The sequence below is a fragment of the Amphiura filiformis genome, chromosome 5, assembly GCF_039555335.1.
Source record: "Amphiura filiformis chromosome 5, Afil_fr2py, whole genome shotgun sequence".
NCBI classification, from domain to species: domain Eukaryota; kingdom Metazoa; phylum Echinodermata; class Ophiuroidea; order Amphilepidida; family Amphiuridae; genus Amphiura; species Amphiura filiformis.
The window spans coordinates 21,290,670-21,310,977 of NC_092632.1; the positions used below are offsets into that span (position 1 = coordinate 21,290,670).

The 20,308-nt window shown below is 35.7% G+C and overlaps 1 protein-coding gene across 2 annotated transcripts; it reads left to right on the forward strand.

Annotated features, from left to right (window-relative positions):
- Window positions 1–631: 631 nt before the first annotated feature.
- Window positions 632–19,874, forward strand: LOC140151825 (lactadherin-like). Of its 2 annotated transcripts, none has more exons than XM_072174151.1 (5): window positions 632–737; window positions 2,858–3,123; window positions 5,368–5,446; window positions 8,247–8,545; window positions 19,645–19,874. In XM_072174151.1, the coding sequence occupies exons 1-5, from the start codon at window positions 683–685 to the stop codon at window positions 19,783–19,785; spliced, it is 840 nt and encodes a 279-aa protein (XP_072030252.1). In that variant the 5' UTR covers window positions 632–682; the 3' UTR covers window positions 19,786–19,874. The 2 variants fall into 2 exon arrangements, with proteins under 2 accessions (XP_072030252.1, XP_072030251.1); XM_072174150.1 differs by lacking the exon at window positions 19,645–19,874 and adding an exon at window positions 9,099–9,903.
- Window positions 19,875–20,308: the final 434 nt, after the last annotated feature.

A 20,308-nucleotide genomic window follows, 5' to 3' on the forward strand; every position in this document is an offset into this window, starting at 1 on the left:
TTGACAAAGATGAAGTCCCATTCAAATACATGTATCTAATTTCTCTAAGTAGAGAAATTGTAGATTCATGTAAAATGTATCAGTTTGTCTTTAATGCACGGCTTTAGGCTTAACCTCTAACATACTATGTTAGCACATCTATGACACCAGCAAAGGTGCCAAAATCTGCAGTTTGATCACTTTTACGATTCTCCGGATGAGCAAATCACTGAATAGGCCTTTAAATCATTCTATAAAACATCATGGTAGTCTTCACCTTAGATTTTCTCTTAAATTGCTTGAAAATGATTCTACTACCATGACTACCGCTGCCAAACCATGAAAAACAATAACATAATTTGAAAATATTTCTAAAACTAGAATTAAATGACTACAGACTAGAGCACCTTACTGAACAAAATAATTTATGATCAAATCATCGATTCTAGCATAAGATACGGTGGAATATTATATATGATAATTAATATTTCAACATTCGTATAATCAATTTTGAAATGGCGCAAAACTATTACCCTCACATCACATTTGTTGACAAGGTAACCACGTTTTCGTCACAACTTCTACCATCATAATCAAACAATGTATCAAATATTTTATAACCATGAAAGCTGCAGCACGAATATACGAATATACTTCTTGCGTGTTTACCTTGTTTATACACAACAGTTAATTTGAGACGAAAATGGCCTCCGTAATAATCCTAGTGGTTATTTTATCTGTTGGTGTGCATCTTGCAGGTCAGTGAGTACTTTTTCTGTAGTTCATTGAATTAATGTAAATAAAGATGATATGCATTTAGGTTATCATAATATTACCGTTTTACTCTCATGTTCGCAATGTAGTTCAATTCTTACATCGTCTACCAAATTAGTAGTGTTGCTTTACGTTTTATCTGAATATTTCTTTTCTGTCTTAACCAACTCCCAGACAACACGACTCTGTTGGGCCAACGTTTGTATAGGTCGGGCAAACATCATTTTTTACTGCAGTAGCCAACGTTGACCCAAAGTTTGCATTAATGCATTTCACCCAGAGGCCAAATGATTATATTTTGCAATGTTAAAGATTTCATTATCCATAGTCTTTTTGGTTAATAGTCAATGTTTTTCTTTCCAAAACTTTTCTTTAAAATAATTTCTTGTGGTATATTAATTTTTGCCACCAGGCAAAATTACATTGCTCTAACGTAGAAAACATTTAGTTAGCCCAACATTCGACCAATGTATTCTTGGTTTGCAGAATATTAATGGCCGAAATGACGTTGTGTCAACGTAAAAAACAGAAAGTTGGTCCAACATTTGCCAAATTGCAATGGCGGGATATAAATGATTAACTACAATTTATTATTGATTACATTATCATCTCTTTCCTTAACACTTGCTTTGATTAAACACACACTGACCAAAAGTATTGTAGCATTGCTGAAAAATAAGAATTCGGCTAAACTGTAAAGTTGAACATTCATCCAATATCGAATTAACATTACGTACTAGATCATGAGATGGCCATGTTTTTGCATGAAACAATTAAGATACGGCTAATCAATTGGATGGAAGATATCTACAGTGGTGACATCATGCGCATATTGCATTCCTTACATTAGCGGAAAGATTGAAATCCGTTTTAAAGCAGAGACGAAGAAACTTTAGTCCACAAAAATGTCTAGGTTCCTTAAATATGGTCACCATATGGTTCAATTGGTTTCTGCAACGTATCAGGGAAATAGTGTTGGGAAAATGATTCACGGATGTATCGGGTTGAAGAAATCAACAGCCTTAGAAGAAAAGGGACCTCAAGGTCTGGAGGACTCAGAAGAAATGACCTTGAATCATACCAAAACATTGTTTTGTGTATTCATTCCGTGTTTAAATGTCACTCTGACCACGTGACCTTATTATTGCAATTGAAATTCCCGATTCTCTCAACCCTCGGCAAGATATTGGCAATTGTTTACTTTTATTCACTTCCAAGCACCATTTTTGTGCAAACTTTGTTCGTAACCAATTTTCTGTACATTGTAGAAAATATCCCCGCAGACCTTCTTCGTTTCAGAAACCAATTATACAATTTTAAAACCATTCTAGAGGCATCTGGACATTTTGTGGAATGTTGATTCAAAAAAAAAATTCCTCCTCTATGCGTTCACTCATAGGTGACACCTTCCATGCAATTGATAGCCTCATCTTAATTATTCCATGCAAAGAACAATGTTATCTATATAGTACGTAATGTGAAATCGACAGGATATTGCTTGAATGTTCAACTTACAGTTTGTCGAATTCTTCAGCGATGTTGCAATACTTTTGGCCAGTGTAGGTAGCATGACTATGGGTAGGACAACCACCAGCGAAATTAAAATCTAAAAATTTCAATTGCTATTTTGCCAGTTTTTTGTATGCATGTTTTAAAAACATTTATCCTAAAAGTAGGATCTGGTCCAACGGAGGCAATTATATTTGAGGATAGGGCGCAGATGTGTCTGATTGAGAATATTGTTAACGCCAAAGGTCTGACAAGCCTATCTCTCTTGTTTAATTTTCTTGTTAAATATCAGTTGATGTTCCAAACGTTTAGGATGGTATAATTATGTGCAATACTTTAAGAATAACTCATTCCTTGACATGGCAGGCACTTTATAGGTCTTACGTTATATCAGGTGTTACATTTATGCAAATCGTTTTCATTTCCTTATCTTTTGAGTTTTGTTGTAAATACACTTTGTTACTACAAAGTCTTTTGGGTGATTTGGTAAGTATGTCAACCCCATGTTAATTAAGTGCAATAAACAACAAATATGTCGTTACATATGACTGTTGAATGTTTAAAACGTTTTTCCTTATATGTAACACGCATTCAGCCTGTAACGATGCATGCAGATACCACGAATATGACCTGCAGAAGGACTACAAACTTACAAAGAATGTGATTGACATCATATCTTTAAGAAACTTCATGGCATGTGAAGCTCTATGTAAAGCCACGGCAAAATGCGAAGCTTTCAATTGGCATGGACCAACTTCCACATGTGAGACAATTGATTCGACGAAAAACACATCACCTGGTGATTTTAATACAGAGATTGCGTGGATGTACTTTGAGATGGATACTGACTATAAGGGAAAGGTTGGTATTACATTCTGGTGTATATATAGATGATGTGATATATCATATGTTTAGGAAAATTCTCTGGAATGGTTTGCAATACTAATATCAGGCAAAATACACTTTTGACTTTTGAGTATATAATGGGCATCAGCAAAATACGTTTACCTTTTCCAAGTTTCGGTGGTCAATTTCCTTCATAGAATTGGTAGAATGATTCTCCACTTTGTGGTTTTTGTAATAATTCTGAGGAATCCTTGGTGCACATATTTTGTGCTTGTGACAAAACCAAGTGCTTCGGGAACAGTCTGGCCCAATTTATTGAAAGTAAAACTGGTGTTAATATAACACTATCTAACTACCAAAAAATCTATGACTCTGATCACATAAATGTCATTAACTTTCTGATATTATGTCTAAAGTTTTATATTCATAGATGTAAATTTCAAAAGACTTCTCCCAATTTCAAAGCCTTCATGAACTTTGTGAGAATGAAACTTAAAATAGAATATGTGATTGCCGAAGGTAAAGGTAAATTGGGCAAACATTTTAAGAAATTTACATTTGACCTTAAGGAGGATTGAGGTCAATATGCCTGCCAATCTGTTTTTAATTGCTCTTCCTCTCTTTTTTATTTATTTATTTTCAAATTTATTTTCTTCATTCTGCAGCTGGGGAAAATAACATGGGAAATTTGTCCTCTTGTCATTGTTGTTTTGTGTTGTTTGTGTTTGTTCTGTTTTGTCCTTTTTGTTTATAAAAACAAATATCATAAAATTAGCCATCTTTCTTTTGTGTGAAAATGTTTAATAGTCAGTAACACCATGGCTGTCGAAACATTTAAAAAAAGTTATCGGTGGGCAACTATTTTACTTGGAACTTTATTTTCTAATCGTCACCATATCACAAATTTAATGAAGATAATTTCTTGCTTCCAAATAACAAAACATAATTGGCAATTGTGGGTGGGTACCTGCTTTTTGTTTACTAAAGGACAGCAGAGTGCCAGCCTGTTATCAACACATTACATAATAATAATTCGGTAATGCCAACCAAAACTCTATTTGAATTGATTTGATTTGATTTCATTTCATTTCATTTCATTTCATTTCATTTCATTTCATTTCATTTCATTTCATTTCATTTCATTTCATTTCATTTCATTTCATTTCATTTCATTGACATTATTTTATTAGTCATGGCCCGTACGTCAAATTGAGGTGCTGAAAACACTAGCATTCGCAAGCAACACCTCTACCGGGATGGTTGTGAATGACGACAAAGGACGCCAAAACGGCGCAGCACTGCAAGACCTTTGCTGCGTAATTTGGGAACTCTGTTGGTTTATTTTTCTCACTAAAGTCTAAATAAGCCTTGCTAAATTTATAGTGGGAATTCCAATTGAATGAACGCAGCTTTCAATAGCGTGACGAATTTTTGCGTACACTGCGCGATGTACGCCAGCGTGTGCGACTGTGCGTGAGTAACGCGGAAGTGAATCCAACCATGCCAACGCACTCGTGATTGGATAGCATTGTATCCAAGGTCGTGCGTTCGTGTTGTAGTTTGAAATACGCAATATACGATCGCGGTTGGATCGAGTGCAGCTGTAAAAAGCTGCGTTCATTCAATTGGAATTCTTACTATAGTGCCATTTCGGGTTGTGGGAACGAGTTCATTCATGCATTAAAGGTATAGCAATATCAGCCAGACGCTATTATATCACTCATACATAAATTCTAGACAGTTCATTGGTTGATTACCATTTGCCATTTTTACCATCACCCACTCCGTGTGATAGTCTTTACCATCATGTGCTTTGCCGTAGTGCGCCTGCGCCAAGCCGTGCGCTGACTCTTGGACTCGCCGATTTAGTTACCGGGTGTGGGTCCCAAAATGTGAAGTATATCACCGCAAAACATGCTGTTATATTGATGAAAAAAATGTATTATTTTTAGTAATAGAATTTATGCATGAGTGATATAAAACAAATATTAACTGTCTTAAATTAGTGTAATGGTCGAAATATAATCACTCGGTGAAAGATGTATTGTTCCATTCCACTCGCCGTTCCGGCTCGTGGAATGGAACAATCCATCTTTCACCTCGTGATTATATTTCGACCATCACATTCATAGACAGTTAATATTTGTATACTACTATTCATAATCAACGTCAACGATGCAAAATAACGGCCCACTGTGGGTAACTTTTTTCGTTCAACATTAATTTCAAAATATTTTTATATTACTTTGTTTAAATTAGTGTGATGATTCTATTTGTGGCGTTGGAGAGATATGTACTTCGCAGTGTACTAAATCTGGATTAAAAAGAGTGTGTGAAGGTATGTACTAAAGTAATCACCTTAATAAAACCTTAATCAACTATATGGTAGCAGCATCTTCTGATAGAGGAAAAATCATAAGCAAAGAAAAAATAATGGTGTACCACATTAATACATTCACTCAAAACGCTAGTCAGTCGATGGCTATTGTTATACAAGACCCACTCAGTCACTTTTAAGAAGCTTAAAAAAGCCTTAATGTACGATCTTTTTAAATTTTTAGATTTTTCTTTTTTTCTTCCAAAATGATAATATCATATGCAATCATTATGAAAGTTCCCAATACATTTGGACGCGAAAAACATTGGAATTTCGCAAAGAAACAACATCATAAACTTCACCTCTATCACTCGAAATATCTCGTCCTTTTTGGATTAGGACGCCGAGTGCGGCCTCAGAGTTAGTCTCCTACGCAGCTACACATGTGGAGGGAGCATAACCAAATTGGCTTCGTAGGAGATTAAGATCTGTGATCGTTCCGACATTTTATCATAATCTGAAAAATTATGATAATATGTCGGACCAACAGAAAATCATCCCGTTTTACTACAAAACGAATTTGACAGTTTTCTCATAGATGTAAGTTGGAACATGTGTAAGTATTACAAATATGCAAAACAAAAATATTTTGAAAAAAGAACGTACATTAAGGCTTTAATTAGGCACTGGAAACGATCGAATCCGGTGTTGAAATTAGCAAAATTGCTAGTTACACCTCTTCACTTCATAATTAATTTTCTCGGTTAAGGGGGTACTACACCCATTGATTTTTTTTTGCATTTTTTTGCATTTTGTGAAGAAATTACAAAACAAAATTGGACAAAGTGGTATGCAAAATGAAGGGGCAAATCTTCTCGTTTTATTGGTGGCATCGGTATCAATGTAGCTTACATGCTTTTGAAGATAGAAGCCAAAAGGAGGTACATCACTGATGATTTAAATTCACTTCATTTTGGAAAGCTTACTATCAACGGATTTCGTTAAAATTTTGGATATGTGTTGCTAACACATTAGGGAAATAATGTTGATATGTAAAATGGGAATAAGTGGTCCCTGATTTCTTTTATGAATTCCTGAACTTGGTGCTCCACAACTATCAAAAAACGAACCGGTTAAAATGCTTCTATTTTCAATGTCGAGCTATATTTTGTATTTTGAACTTGCGACACTGTCACTGAAACTTAATTAAGCCATAGGTAACAGGTTACCAAAACCACACTACAGCAATGTTGAAAAAGATTGTATTTTTGTCACCTATACCACCATATTAGGTAGTTTCCGTAAGCTTCATTTTTGTGATTTTGGTAACTATTTTATATTTATTTGCCCAATCCAACTCAACTAGGCAATCTAAATTGTACTCACCATTTACATCCCAAGGTATTTTAGTATATCCACCTCACACATTTCCATTATATATCCAGTAACGGACAAAATATCAAAATTGATGCCTCATTATGACATGTATGATATCCACAGACTATCACATGTATTCAAAATGGATGCCTGAATTTGACCTGAACCAATTGACCTATAACCTGACCTTTGGTGACCTTATAGCCTTTTTTTAATCTCTTTTCCTAACAACATATTCAGTGATATTATAGAAGATACATACATGGTGTAGTATTGAATTGTCTATGTGGAAGAGATTAGGCCTATTTAATTTATTCAGTGTTATAATCAGTGAGTACATTTCTATAGATAGTATAACAAAGGATTTAATGTATTCTATTCATGTATTCTACTTGGACATGTTCAATAGAATAAATTAAATGGTTTGTTATGAAACACACATCTCAGTTACCAGGATACAGTAAACAAAAAAAATATATAGGGCTAAAATGATTTTCTAAAATGGTTTAAAACCATTTTTTATGTAGAGATATTTTATAAGTTCAGGACATGAGATGATGAACATATTTATATACTTCATAAATTTGCAACAAAAAAAAAAGAAGATGGGTACTGATGAAAAGCAGGGTATTAAATCGCCTTAAATGAAAAACAATAATTTTCATTTCTTGTCAGAAAAATAATATAATGCTTGGTATACTATATTTTTCAAATTTACCCGTATATCCAATGGGTGATCGTTGTTGAAAGGCGCTGAAATGCTAATTGCACAAAAATGTGATGTTAGGAGTAGTAAATTGGACAAATAAAACGAAATAACAAATTCGGAGCAAATTATGCTCGTCCCACTCTAAACTCACGGTGAGTTTGGGGGACTCAAAATTTTAGCCTGGTCAAAGACCCCAAGGTAAATCCGGCCATGTAGAGTACTAAAAGCTTCTTGATCTTCATCTACTTTTTCTTCTTTTACTTCTTCTCTTTCTTTTTCACTTCCTTTTATTTTTTCCTTAGGTCATTTTTGTGAAGAGAACCCGAATCTGGATAGCGGACAATGTTGTGTCTCTTGTTTGTAGCACACATCTGATCTAAATCGGATACACCTGTCTACTCCTGTATTCCATATTCAATTGGTCCAATGTGCTTTATTGTTCATTTCCTTTCTGCTTCTTATTCCTTGCTGATGGTATTTGTGGGAAGCGTACGATTGCTGTTTAAAGTATATTTCATATCTCTGACATTCTCTCTTAAACAATTTTTCTTATAATTATGCCTATAGCAATTCTCTTACTTTTTTGTGATGGTATCCTGAAAGTGGAAAGTGTAGATCTATGTGTTTGTTGCGTGCTTCACATCCTCATAAAACATTATCATTATAATGGTCTCGTATTTGATATTGCTTTTTCTTATGCTCTTTATTCTTATTCTTTTTCCGTATCGAACATAGGCTGCATAGAAGCTGCAGGTATGGAAGATAACCGGATCCCAAACAACCAGATTACAGCAACAAATGACTTTGGTGCGTCATATAAACCTTCATATGCTCGTCTAAACCATAACACTTTCTGGTCAAGCCACGAGACAGTGCAGGAACAACATATCCAAGTTGTTCTTAATCAACAGCAATACGTGACTGGTGTCATAACACAAGGCAAGAATGACGCGTGGGTTACAGATTATAAAGTGGCGTTCACTCCTGATGATATCAACTGGGAGTTTGTGTCTAAAACAGACGGACAACCAAAGGTAACTTCAATAATGTAGTCTTAGCTGTTACCTTTTCATAACCATTGTTTCTGTATTTGACACGAAATATCATCATGAAAGCAAAATCAGTAACGATGGCCCAGATCGAGCAGGGTCGTAAATGGCATATTGGGCGCCCATTTAGTAAACCAAGCCTCCCAATTTGCCCAAAATATCCAATTAATAATACGCTGTTGATCTCGTCAGAAACCCAAAGATCCAAAAATTAAACTAATTAACACAAACCTAACATGCACCCGCATAGCATAGGTGGCGGAAGTGGGCGGGTACATTTTTGCAAGGAGGTCTCCTGCCCCCATCCTCAAAAATATCATGGCAGAAAAAAAAATGTAGGAGATGCCGGGCCGAGCCCGCCAACGCGACCAGTAAAACCGGGCCAAAATATGCTCGGCCCCGGCTTCTCCTAAATTGTTATGCTCCCGCCGCCACTGCCGTTTAGTGGTGATAAAGACTGGAATAAGTTAGTCTTTCTCGTAACCTAAAAGCTGCAACAAAATAATATTGTACCGTCCATTTTTTTTTCATTTTGCAGATATTTGAGGGTAACACGGATACCGATACAGCAGTAACGAATATGTTTCCTACGCCTATTCTGGTTTCTGCCATAAGAATACATCCTACAGCAGTGTACCGTTGGATACACATGAGATTGGAGTTTCTTGGATGTGAATTATTATAATAAATTCTGTACGATCTTAGAAATTTGGAAAAAGGTTAAAGGTCTTTGATCTCCACCGTTTTAACATTAAGTGTACTTACATAATTCTACGGAATTTTATTGTGTATTGATTTCGTTCTAACACCTGTTTCATATAGACATTTTAATTTTGAAAAGACCATACACATACCAGTGTCATACAATACGTATACTCGAAAACTAGTAATTTGTATGTGTATTTGCTCATTTAGCATTTTGTGCAAATTGTATTGCACACTTTGATGTGGTTCCTTTTAATGGACCTTTTCATTTTACAGCGATGAAGATTAGATAAGGCTAAATACTTTTGAAGAGGGACAGGAGCGTAGCAAGAGCCTCTGGGCCCATGGGCAAGGAGCAGTGCGAGGCCCTTTTAACATTATAACCGGGATATAAATATAAGTCAAACAGGGAATCATATGTAAGTTAAGTTGTAGAAGTAGTTAATATCTATGTAATATCTATGATTCTTCTCGCTTGGCTCTTTAAGGGATCCAAAATGAGCGTTTATTGCGTTTCGACAGTATTTTTTGTGGGACATGAGAGCACCTCAGACCTATCGAATTGCATTCTGAATACGAAGCATGTCTTTCTGATATCAAATAATTTTCATTTTTTTTAAATCACAATATAATACAAATTTTATGACAAATTATAAAATTTGATATTTTTCAAATTTTGATATATAACAGTCCTCGAAGTAAATTATATAAATTTAATGATATATTCTTAAAGTGTATGTAGCAGGGAGGAAATGTCGACGGTCAATTGAAAATTTTGACCTTTCATATTGAAGATATGGATTTTTTTCCCCAAAAGACCTAATTTTTTATGGTGTTTTGGGAAAAAAAATCCATATCTTCAATACGAAAGGTAAAAATTTTCAATTGATCGTCGGCTTTTCATCCCACCCACGTACACCTTAAGTATAAATCATCAGATTTATAAAGTTTACTTCAAGTACTATTAAATATCAAAAATATCAATTTTAATGATTTGCCATAAAATGTGTATTAAATTGCGAATTTCAAAATCAAAATTATCTGATATCAGAATGACATTCTTCGTATTCAGAATGCAATTCGATATGTCTGATGTGCTCTAATGTCCCAAAATAAATTTAAAAAATAAACTAAAAAAAGTTTAAAAAGGACCCACCTTGGCTCACTTTTTGAAACTTGGTCCCACTTGAAAAAGTACTGATTTAAACTTTATCATATTATAAACTTAAAACATTTCCAGAAGTGTTATGTACATGTATCTTTAATGTGCAGATGCGATATTAATTTGTAAGCTTAAAGCCTATGATGTACGACCTTTTTAAATTTTTAGATTTTTCTTTTTTTCTTCTAAAATGATAATATGCAATCATTATGAAAGTTCCCAATACATTTGAACGCGAAAAACATTGGGAATTTGCAAAGAAACAACATCATAAACTTCACCTCTATCACTCGAAACATCTCGCACTATTTGGATTAGGACAGCGAGTGCTGCCTCAGAGTTAGTCTCCTACGCAGCCAGTTTGGTTACGCTCCCTCCGCATGTGGAGGAAGCGTAACCAAGCTAGTTTTGTACGAGACTACGGTTTGCGATCGTGGCCGACATAAAGTCATAATCTAAAAAATTATGACTTTATGTCGGACCAACAGAAAATCGTCCCGTTTTAATACAAATAGGACGAATTTGACAGTTTGCTCATAGATTTAAGTTAGAACGTGTGTAAGTATTACAAATATGCCAAAAAATCGGTTTTGAAAAAAATAAAGGTAAATTCTGAAAAAAAATCGTACAATATGACTTTAAGGTTATTATCTTGTTCTTGCATGGTAAGCCAATAGAGGTTATCCACTTCACTCATGTGTGACTTCTAACAAAAAGCGCTGGTTCCAGTAGTATTCCTCATTCACACCAACTCAATGCACGACCTCGGAGTTACCTGCATGACTTTGGCGGGCTATTTTGAAGCAGTCATGGTTGCACATGCAGGTACTTCTTTTGAAAGTCCTAAACAAGGTATAGCAGTCGCTGATAGGATATGCAGCTTATAGAACACGGATAACCTCTCAAACATGACAAACATGCGAATTTTTGTGTATATAATATTAAACATAATCGAAGCAACACGAGAAAAAGAATAAAAACATACTAACAGTGAGGTTAATTATCACACCATAACGCATTTGGACTAGTAACATATTACTTTATAACATAAATACACTTTTGGAATTATTTGTCATTGTTTTGTCTTTACCTAATAAACCAATGAGAACGTCAAAATTTAGTCAATCTTGTTTCTCCCTGCATTTGGTGTTATTCGTACACCGATTGTTGTTATTCTTACACATCAAATGGTTAACACCAGCTCAGTGTTGCATATATAATACCGCCACTGGCGTTTTCGCAATGTTTTTGCTTTCCGTTTTACCTAGATATTTCTTTTCTGTCTTAATCAACTCACAGATAATATTATATTTATATTGGTCAGCAACGTCGTAGTTGGAGTTAGACAAACATCATTTTACTGTAGTAGCCAACGTTGACCCAATGTTTGCATTGATGCATTTCAACCAAAGGCCAAAAGATTATATTTGTAATCTTCAAGATTTCATTAATCATTGGTTAAATGTCAATGTTTTTCTTCCAAAAAATTTTCTTTCAAAAAGGTTCATGTGGTATATTAACGTTGTGCCATTACGCCAAAGTAGAAAACATTCAGTTGGCCCAACATTCGACAAGTGTAGTCTTGCTTTGACAGGATATTAATGGCCGAAATGACGTTGCGTTACGTTGGTCCAACCTTTGGCAAATTACATTATTGACGGGATCTGACGGGATATGGATGATTAACTAACTTATCAAATTCCACAATTTATTATTGATTACATTATCATCTCTTTCCTTAACTTTGATACACACAGACCAAAAGTATTGTAGACATTCATCCAATATCGAATTAACATTACGTACTAGATGTATCGGGTTGAAGAAATCAACAGCCTTAGAAAAAAGACCTTCAAGGCCTGGCGGACTCAGAAGAAATACTTGAAACGTCATGTGGCTACCCCATAAGGCACTGGATGACCTTGAATCATACCAAAACACAGACCAAAAGTATTGTAGCAAGAGTTGAACATTCATCCAATATTGAATTGACATTACGTACTATATGTGTCGGGTTGAAGAAATCAACAGAAAAACCCGGGGGGGTCACTCACATATCAAAGTGGTACGCATGCTCGTCCCCAAAAACGTCGAAAAAGGGTTGATTTTTGGCCTTGTGACGGCGTGGACGTTTTTAGAAAAAAGGGTGCTTTTCAGGTAAAGTTTCTACCTTCAGTGTGTTTGTTTTAGAATTTACGCCATTAAGGGGTCCATTTTAGTTTCTTACACCGAATTATGCCATATTTTAGGGGTAAGATTTACAGAGTCTTACGCCAATAAGGGGTGAAATCTTTCCACACTGATTACGCCATTTAGGGTCCATTTTTGAGGTGCTGGGACGAGCATGCATACCACTTTGGTATGCGAGTGATCCCCCCGGGCAGAAAAACGGACCTTCAAGGTCTGGCAGACTCGGGAGAAATACTTGAAACGTCATGTGGCTACCCCATAAGGCACTGGCTGACCAAAGAACAATGTCATCTAGTACGTAATGTGAAATCGACAGGATATTGCTTGAATGTTCAACTTACAATTTGTCAAATTTTTCTTTTTAACTGATGTTGCAATCCTTTTGGCCAGTGTGAGTAGCATGATTATCGGTAGGACAACCAAAGAAATTAAAATCTAAATTTCAATTCTTGGCCAGTTTTTAATGGTATGCATCTTTTAAAGACATTCTATTATGTTTTTGACATGATCTGGTCCGACGGAGGCAATTATTGTATTCGAGGATAGGGCGCAGATGTATTTGGTTGGGAATATTGGTCGAACTCCAAAGGTCGGACAAATCTCAAAACGTTTAGGAGGGATCGCGATACTTTAAGAAGAAATTATACCTTGACATGATAAGCACTTCATAGGTCTTTCGTTATATCAGGTGTTATATTTATGCCAATCGTTTTCATTTCCTGATAACTGTGGGTTCTTTTTTCTACAAAGTCTTTTGGGTGATCTGGTAAGTCTGACAACCCCATGTCAGTTAAGTGCAATAAACAACAAGAAAGTATTTGTGACCGTTGAATATATAAAACGTTTTTCCTTATTATGTAACACGTACACACAATCAGCCTGTAACAATGCATGCAGATACCACGAATATGACCTGCAAAAGGACTACAAACTTACCAAAAATGTGATTGACAGCACATCTTTAAGAAACTTCATAGCATGTGAAGCTCTATGTAAAGCCACGGCAAAATGTCAAGCTTTCAATTGGCATGGACCAAGTTTGACATGTGAGACAATTGATTCGACGAAAAACACATCACCTGGTGATTTTGAGACAGAGGCGTGGATGTATAAGGGCAAGGTTGGTATTAAATCTGGCGTATAGATGATGTAATATACCACTTGTTTACATTAGAAAACTCTCCAATGGTTTGCAATACCAAAAACTAATATCAGGCAAAATACACTTTTGAGTATATAATGGGCATCAGCAAATACGTTTACCTATTCCAAGTTATCGGTGGGCAACTATTTTACTTTATCTTAAGTATTCTAATCGTTACCGTATCACAAATTAAGGTAATTTCTTGTTTCCAATAACAAAACATAGATTGTCAATTGTGTGCAGGTACCTGCTTTTTGTCAACTAAGGGACAGCAGAGTACCAGTCTGTTATAAAGAATTGTTGTCACATCATCTCTATAATAATTCGCTAATGTCAACCAAAAATCCATTTGATTTGATTTGATTTGATTCGATTCGATTCGATTCGATTCGATTCGATTCGATTCGATTTGATTTGATTTGATTTGATTGGTTGTTATTATTTTATTGCCAAGTTGTGACCCGTAGGCTACTAACATGACTAAAAAAGACGACAAAACGGCGCAACACTCAGACCTAAATAAGTCCAAATAAGTCTTGCCAAATTAAGTGTCATTTTATTAGGCTTTTTTCCCTACAGCTATATCTAAATATCTAAAAAAAGTCGAATGTCACCATGGATGTTTCGAGGTTGTGGGAACGAGTTACGTACTTATAATTAAAACTAGCACCTGTGGCTTGAGATATCATTTATTATTTAAGATTTTTATCGTTCTTAGGTGTTATTAATTAAACTTCATTTATGCATTAAAGGCATATCAATATCGGCGAGACGCTTTTATTATTCTCGAGCATCGTCGTGCCTACAAAATAACCATGATAACGGCCCACTGTGTATAGCTTTTTTCGTGCAACATTAATTTCAAAATATTTGTAAAACCACTTTGTTTAAATTAGTGTGATGATTCTATTTGTGGCGTTGGAGAGATATGTACTTCACAGTGTACTACATCTGGATTAAACAGAGTCTGTAAAGGTATGTTCTAAAGTAATCACCTTAATAAACGAATCAGCTATACGGTAGCAGCATCTTCTGCTTAGGAAAATCATAAGCTAAAAAAATAATGATCAGTCGATGGCTATTGTTATACAAGATCCGCTCAGTTACTGGAAACGATCGAATTCGGTGCAAAATTTTTAGTTACACCTTTTCACTTCATAATTGATTTTCTCGGTCAAATGAAAAGCAATAATTTTCATTTCTAGTCAGAGGTACAATGCTTGGTACTGTATATTTTTAAAACCCTGGTGTTAAACGTAGGTGTGAAATTTACACTTCTGGTGTAAAATTTTCGATTTTCACAAGCTTCAAATTGCCCCATGAGCTTTTTGGGGTTTTTGGCCTACCCCTACCAGTGCCGGGAAGGCGGAGAGAGAACTATAGACCAGTATCTCTTGCAAGTATCATATGCAAAATGAAGGAGCATATCCTTCACTCCCTTATCATGGACCATCTAGAAGCCTTTGATATTCTCACTGATAGCCAGCATAGCAGGCCTACGAAATCACCGGTATCGTGGTACCGGCGTTCCCAGAAAAAAAATATTTTTAGCTGCCCTGCAGCATAGGTTCCGATCCCACAGGTCAACTGAGACTCAACTACTTTTGACAGCTCATGACTTCACATCATCTATTGAATATGACGAGAACACCCATGTCCGTGTTTTAGATTTTTCAGAGCCATGGTCGCAATTTGCGTAATTCACAGAATTTTTCCAAATTCCTTGCCAGGACCGAGCGCTTTCGGCTGAGTCCTATCCCATATTTTGTCAATCTTTTAAATCAATAATCTCCTTTTAAGATTGTTCTTCAGTGCCATTAATACTGTTTTTATGGTCTGGTACAGCTGTTATAATATTTGTAATTTTCTGTATTTATAATTGTTTTGAAATTAGTACATTTTGATGTTTTCCAAATCATATGCAATATTTGGTCAAAGTTAATATGTGTGTGCAGTTTGTTTTTGATGTTTTTTAAATCCCTTTAAGTGTTCAATCTAAAGTAATCACCTTAATAAACGAATCAGCTATACGGTAGCAGCATCTTCTGCTTAGGAAAAATCATAAGCTAAGAAAAATAATGATCAGTCGATGGCTATTGTTATACAAGATCCGCTCAGTTACTGGAAACGATCGAATTCGGTGCAAAATTTTTAGTTACACCTTTTCACTTCATAATTGATTTTCTCGGTCAAATGAAAAGCAATAATTTTCATTTCTAGTCAGAGGTACAATGCTTGGTACTGTATATTTTTAAAACCCTGGTGTTAAACGTAGGTGTGAAATTTACACTTCTGGTGTAAAATTTTCGATTTTCACAAGCTTCAAATTGCCCCATGAGCTTTTTGGGGTTTTGGCCTACCCCTACCAGTGCCGGGAAGGCGGAGAGAGAACTATAGACCAGTATCTCTTGCAAGTATCATATGCAAAATGAAGGAGCATATCCTTCACTCCCTTATCATGGACCATCTAGAAGCCTTTGATATTCTCACTGATAGCCAGCATAGCAGGCCTACGAAATCACCGGTATCGTGGTACCGGCGTTCCCAGAAAAAAAATATTTTTAGCTGCCCTGCAGCATAGGTTCCGATCCCACAGGTCAACTGAGACTCAACTACTTTTGACAGCTCATGACTTCACATCATCTATTGAATATGACGAGAACACCCATGTCCGTGTTTTAGATTTTTCAGAGCCATGGTCGCAATTTGCGTAATTCACAGAATTTTTCCAAATTCCTTGCCAGGACCGAGCGCTTTCGGCTGAGTCCTATCCCATATTTTGTCAATCTTTTAAATCAATAATCTCCTTTTAAGATTGTTCTTCAGTGCCATTAATACTGTTTTTATGGTCTGGTACAGCTGTTATAATATTTGTAATTTTCTGTATTTATAATTGTTTTGAAATTAGTACATTTTGATGTTTTCCAAATCATATGCAATATTTGGTCAAAGTTAATATGTGTGTGCAGTTTGTTTTTGATGTTTTTTAAATCCCTTTAAGTGTTCAATCTTTTTTAAAAGATTAAAAATATGTATATACACTTTGTAATTTTACATGTAATTTGGTCATTTGGCCACGATGTGTAATTTAATAAAATACCGATAACGAGTGGTGATCGTTGTTAAAAGGTGCTGAAATCATGAGTGCTAATTGCACAAAAATACGCTGTTACATGTAGGAGTAGTAAATTGGACAAATAAAAACATAATAACAATGAAAGTGCCAGTCCAAAACAAAATCGAAACTTATTAGCTCTCTTTAAAAAAATATATATAAATAGAACGTTCGACTCGATATGCTGCAAATTTTTCCAAAATGTTCTAACTCCTTCATCCTTTCGGACTCACCCCCCCCCCCCAAAGGCGTGCATCTGCAGAGTTAAAATGTAGATAAACAGGTCCGTAGGCAGAATTTTTGGGAGGGAGAGGGGTGAGGAAATTCCAAAATGTGGACCTTTTCCCTGTAAAGGCTCGCTAGAAGTGGACTTGTTATTACTTTTGTGGACTATTTTGAACAGTTTAGCATGAAAAGTAGTCCCATTGTTAATTTTTCTTTTCAATTTGGACCCTAATTTTTAACAACCGCAACTAACCCCTTTGTGGTGGATTTGGACCCCCGTCCCACACTGGCTTAAAATCGTTACATTAAACGTAAGATCTCAAGCATAACACTGCCAAGATTCGCTATATTTGCCCTACAGTCGGCCAGGGCCGGATTAACCTTTGGGTCAAATGGACCGGGCCCAGGGCCTCCAAAATTGCTCTGTGTATCTTTTTCAGCCCCAAAACACTATGTTCTGGACCAAAATTGGGTAAAATTGTGAACTTTCAAATTGTAGCCCTTCAAATAGGAGAATTCACCTTCAGTTTGGGCTACAATAATCTGCAATTTTTCGCACTTCACGCGCAAATTTCCTAGTAAATTAGGAACACATTATGCTGGTCTCACTCTAAATTTATCGCCATTACTGTCGATCTTATACGTAAGCCATAACCCGAGCGCACCTATGCCTTCCTCTCCGTGAGTTGGGGGCCTTCAAATTTTAGCCTGACAAAAGGCCCCCAAAAGGTCCTTCCGGCCATATACAGTTTACAAGCTTCTTGATCTTCATATATATCTTCTTCTTTTACCTCTTCTTATTCGTCAGTTCCTGTTATTTTTTCCTTTCGTTACTTTTGTGGGGAGAACCCGAATCTGTTGTTGTGTCTCTTGTTTGTAACACAAACCTCATCTAAATCGGATACAAATGTCTACTCCTGTATTCAATATTAAATTGGTCCAATGTGATTTATGGATCATTCTTTTCTTCTTCGCTGATGGTATTTGTGGGAAGCGTACGATTACCGTGTCTCACGTTCTTTGTATATTTCATATCCAAAGATACACAGAGCAGTAATCGTTCTCTTACATTCTCTCTTAACTCTATAACTACTAATCCATATTTTGTAACACGGACTACGAAAGTGGGAAGCGGTGCACTTAATTCCCCTAATTTTCAATTATAAAGGTCATATACCCCCTCCGTTGCACCCAAAAAAACCCAAAATTACGAAAATTTCTACTTCTTGTTGATTTCCCCCGCCCGAAATTCACTTTGCCCCCCCCCCCATACCCCCATGCCCCCCCCCAAAAAAATATACCAAAAGGCATAATGTCGCTATGACGTCATAATGTGAGGGCACCCATGCAAATTTGGGATATTCTGGCTATGTACAAAATTGGTTTTTGGCTAAAATTTCTACAAAAATGCGATTTTCACCAAATTTTCTCCTGAATATAAAAGGAAATGACTACTTTATAACTACCTAATAAAAGGTCAGTAACTCTTGGAATAATTTCACAGTTCTAAGGTGCTGGGGTAAACATTTTATCGCTAAAATGAGCGCAAAGGATGAATCTACGATTAGCTTAGGTCGTTTGATGGGCGTGAATGCGTGCGGTTTTTTTTTTTTATGACGGCTAACAAATCTTAGGGGGTTTGTACGCCGCCCCCCCCTTCGTAGTTCTAGGTTTAAACGATTTTTCTTATTTGCCTATAGCATTTCTCTTACCATTTTTATTTTGTGATGATATCCTGAAAATTGAAGTTGTACATTGATGTGTTTCTTGCTTGATACTCATCCTCGTAAAACATTATCATAATGCTAAAAGTACTCTCGTATTTGGTATTGTTTGTTCTTATTTTTTTTATTATTATTCTTTATCGGTATCAAACATAGGTTGCATAGAACCTGCAGGCATGGAAGATAACCGGATCCCAAACAACCAAATTACCCCATTACAGCAACATATCAATATAGTGCGTCATTTAAACCTGCATATGCTCGTCTAAACCATAACACTGTCTGGTCAAGCCACGGGATGGTGCAGGAACAACATATCCAATCAACAGCAATACGTGACTGGTGTCATACAGAGTCATAACACAAGGCAAGAATGACGCGTGGGTTACACAATATAAAGTGCAGTTCACTCCTGATGATATCAACTGGGAGTTTGTGTCTTATACCACAGATGGACAACCAAAGGTAACTTCAATAATGTAGTCTTGATCTGTATTTCTTATCTAAACTTTTTGAAGGCATTGGCATATACAGGGTGCCCCAAAAGTATCGATACCATTTTGAACGTTCATAACTCTAGTATACAGTAAACAACAACAAAGATGAAGATATCGTTGCATAGATAAAACTCAGATGGAGTTCCTATGATCAAATCATTCTTAAAAAATTTAAAAACCCCAAAACAAAACAGTTACACACCCCTATACACCCCTCAACCACACCATACACACCCCTACCCATAACGCATCCCAGTACCATATAAGTAACATTAAGAACCCCTTAAATAACGATAACAATATGTTGCGTTTCATGTTGCAGAAATTTGAGGGTAACACAGATGCCGATACAGCAGTAACGAATATGTTTCTCACACCTATTCTGGTTTCTACCATAAGAATACATCCTACAGAAGTGTACCGTTTTATACACATGAGGATTGAGTTTCTTGGATGTGAATAAAAATAATATTAGATTCCACACGATCTTTGGAAAAAGGTGAAATGGCATTTGATCTCTGGCATTTTAACAAAATGTGCTACCAACTCTTCTAAGAATTTTGTATCTGAAAAGTAAGATACAGACATGATAATTTCAGACAAGTAGAACAGAAGTACATTTTATCCTGTCTTATTTTTATCGTAAAATTTCGATATATGATATACAGTCGATTTTCAGTATTTACAGTCACGACTAACAAATCGGGCAAATTAAGGTTACATCAACATAGCTAGTATGGTATGTATGTGCACATTTTTAGGTGAGACTCATAGTTCAATATCTACACTTTCCACCATACAGTAAGCCAAAGAATTAAGGTACCAGTTATGTTTACCCCTGTATTATCCTTAACAAAGACAAATATGTCAAAATTAACAACCAGTCAATACATGTACTCTTTAGCTTTGATTAAAGACCCTATTTGATGAAATTGATTGAGATTTAAAGAAACGGTGATCTAAAACCTAAGGTTTGCACTTTTGTG

Coding starts and splice junctions, on each gene's coding strand:
- LOC140151825 (XM_072174150.1), top strand. CDS start 683: ATGGCCTCCGTAATAATCCTAGTGGTTATTTTATCTGTTGGTGTGCAT. Junction 738..2,857: donor TGTTGGTGTGCATCTTGCAG/GTCAGTGAGTAC, acceptor ACACGCATTCAG/CCTGTAACGATGCATGCAGA. Junction 5,447..8,246: donor ATTAAAAAGAGTGTGTGAAG/GTATGTACTAAA, acceptor TATCGAACATAG/GCTGCATAGAAGCTGCAGGT.